The 2,161-nt window shown below is 37.0% G+C and overlaps 2 protein-coding genes across 2 annotated transcripts in view; both read right to left on the bottom strand.

Moving 5' to 3' along the window:
- Window positions 1–2,161, bottom strand: part of LOC101351667 (cell surface glycoprotein CD200 receptor 1) — a 147,041-nt gene that overhangs the window by 53,646 nt on the left and 91,234 nt on the right.
- Window positions 45–2,161, bottom strand: part of LOC101351405 (cell surface glycoprotein CD200 receptor 1) — a 5,831-nt gene continuing 3,714 nt past the window's right edge. The window contains exon 2 of the mRNA XM_012554748.2: window positions 45–1,696. Within this exon, the coding sequence (XP_012410202.1) occupies window positions 1,455–1,696 (242 nt within the window). The 3' untranslated portion in view covers window positions 45–1,454. The remainder of the gene's footprint in view (window positions 1,697–2,161) is intronic.

The following is a 2,161-nucleotide window of genomic DNA, read 5'->3' as shown; positions in this document are numbered from 1 at the left end:
AAAAAAAAAAAAATCATATCAAACACCAACATGCTCCTTCTCTTATGTTCTTATGTAATCAATGACATCATCATCCACATTGACTGATATTAAAATACCCCAGACATCCATGACTACTACTTAACCCTCCATATCTAGTTGATATAAAAACCCTATTTATCTTACAACCAGAATGTCTTCTAAATCTTTTAAATTACTACTACTCATGTGCAAGTCCGGCCCTATTGTTTTTATCCAAAACTATTAAAATATCCTCCAAACTGATTTCCCTGCCATTAGTTTGTTTTAATCCTAGTCCATGATCTGACATTCCCTTACCTGAGATCCTTCATTGGCTTCCTATTGCCTATTGGATAAAATCTCAACTCCTTAAAATAGCATACAATTTTCTTTACAATGGGGCCTTAGTTTATTTTCAAGCTGTATACTGAGTCCAGAGATTGCAAACATTGGCCACATCTGACCTGCAGATCCTTATGTTTGTTTTGAGCTCACACAATATTTTTAAAATAGGAAAATTTTACATAAGATTACAAATGTCAAGTTTTCTTGAGAAATTTAAAAAGCAGGTAATGCTGAGCCCTCATTTTCTAATAGAAATAATCAGCTGGAGCTGAGAAGTTAGATTACTCTTATGCTCCCTGCCACCCTTTATGAGGGTGTTGCACTCCACTCAGAGCAGTTCCTCATCTAGACTCATCTATGTTATCTGCCTAGCTCATGAAGCCTCTAAGAGTACTGCTCTAGTCACCACATATTCTCCCCACACTGTGCTTTCTTCTCTAGCCACCAAGAAATTCCATGCTTCTCTGTCTTTGTATAGGCAATTGCCTCTATCTAGAATGCTCTCTATTCATTTTGTTACCCTAGTTAACTTTTTAAACTCCTATCTATCCTTCAAATCTAGTTCAAATTTTATTTACTTTCTAAAATAGTCTCTGGACTACTCTCCAACTCTATTTACCATATAATGGTTACTGCCTCATCTATAATTCCATAGTTCTATTACATCAACCCACAGGAGAATTGTCAACACTATAACCAGAAATAATAGGACAGTGTAAAAGCCACCACAAATGATGTATAGTTAAAATGGTGAAAAAGGAAGAAACACAAAACATAAGGAAAAAAAAAAAAACTTAAGCTTTTTGGAAATGAAAAAAATATAATGCATTGAAATTAAATCTCAATGGATAGATTAAAAAACAGATTATACACAGCTGAAAAAAGAAATAGTAAAGTGAAAGACTGAGCTGTGAAAGTCAACCATAGAACAACGATAAGCTATAAAGCAAAGTATGACAGAGGGAGTAAAATAAGTGAAGAACATACTGAGAAGGTCCAGTATAATTCTACTAGAATTTCCAGAGAAGATAGATAACTGAGTGAATGAATACGTCATGACTCATGTTTAGGAAAAGTTTTGAAAATCAGGTCAGTAACTGCAAGCCTGCTTACCTATGGAGAGACTTTTGATCCCAGACAAATGTAACAACAGAGTAAGTTACATTAGACACATTGTTGCCTGTCCAGCAGCATGTGCTCTTAACAGTCACTGCCCTGTCAGCCTGGGGTTCATGCTCAGTGATGCAATCTCCATCTGGGGCCCAGGAAATCTGTGCAGCTGGCTTCCCTGCAAATGCTTTGCACACAGCAGTTCTATTCTTCCCTGAGAGAAGTGTTACCCCTGGAGACACTGTTGATGAGGACAGGAAAAAATTGCTTCATGTTAAATATATAAAAAGTAAGAGTTTATCTATGAGTATTTATTGAGAACCTACTGGTAGTGCATGTTGATTAAGGGCATGGGCGCTGGAGTAAAATTATCTGGCTTCAAATCCTGGCACGCCTGCTTCCTAACTCAAACAAGTGACTGCATTTCATCAAGTAAAAGAAAGCTATAATTTTTAAATGTATCATTATGTAAGTGACACTAGGAAAGAAAAACATACATCAGTTATTTTATGACATGTGTTCTATAGTAACCCCGGGTGGTACAAACAGTTAACGTGCTTGGCTGCTGACCAAAAGGTTGGATGTTTGAGTCACCCAGAGGTGCCTTGGAAGAAAGGCCTGGTGATCTACTTCCCAAAACAATCAGCCACTGGAAACGTTATTGGGCACAGTTTTACTCTGGCACACACAAGGTCTCCATGAGTCA

This window comes from Trichechus manatus, unplaced genomic scaffold (assembly GCF_000243295.1).
Source record: "Trichechus manatus latirostris isolate Lorelei unplaced genomic scaffold, TriManLat1.0 scaffold00026, whole genome shotgun sequence".
NCBI classification, from domain to species: Eukaryota; Metazoa; Chordata; class Mammalia; order Sirenia; family Trichechidae; genus Trichechus; species Trichechus manatus.
The sequence above is the reverse complement of the archived record's forward strand: the minus strand, read 5'-3'. Positions and strand labels throughout refer to the sequence as shown.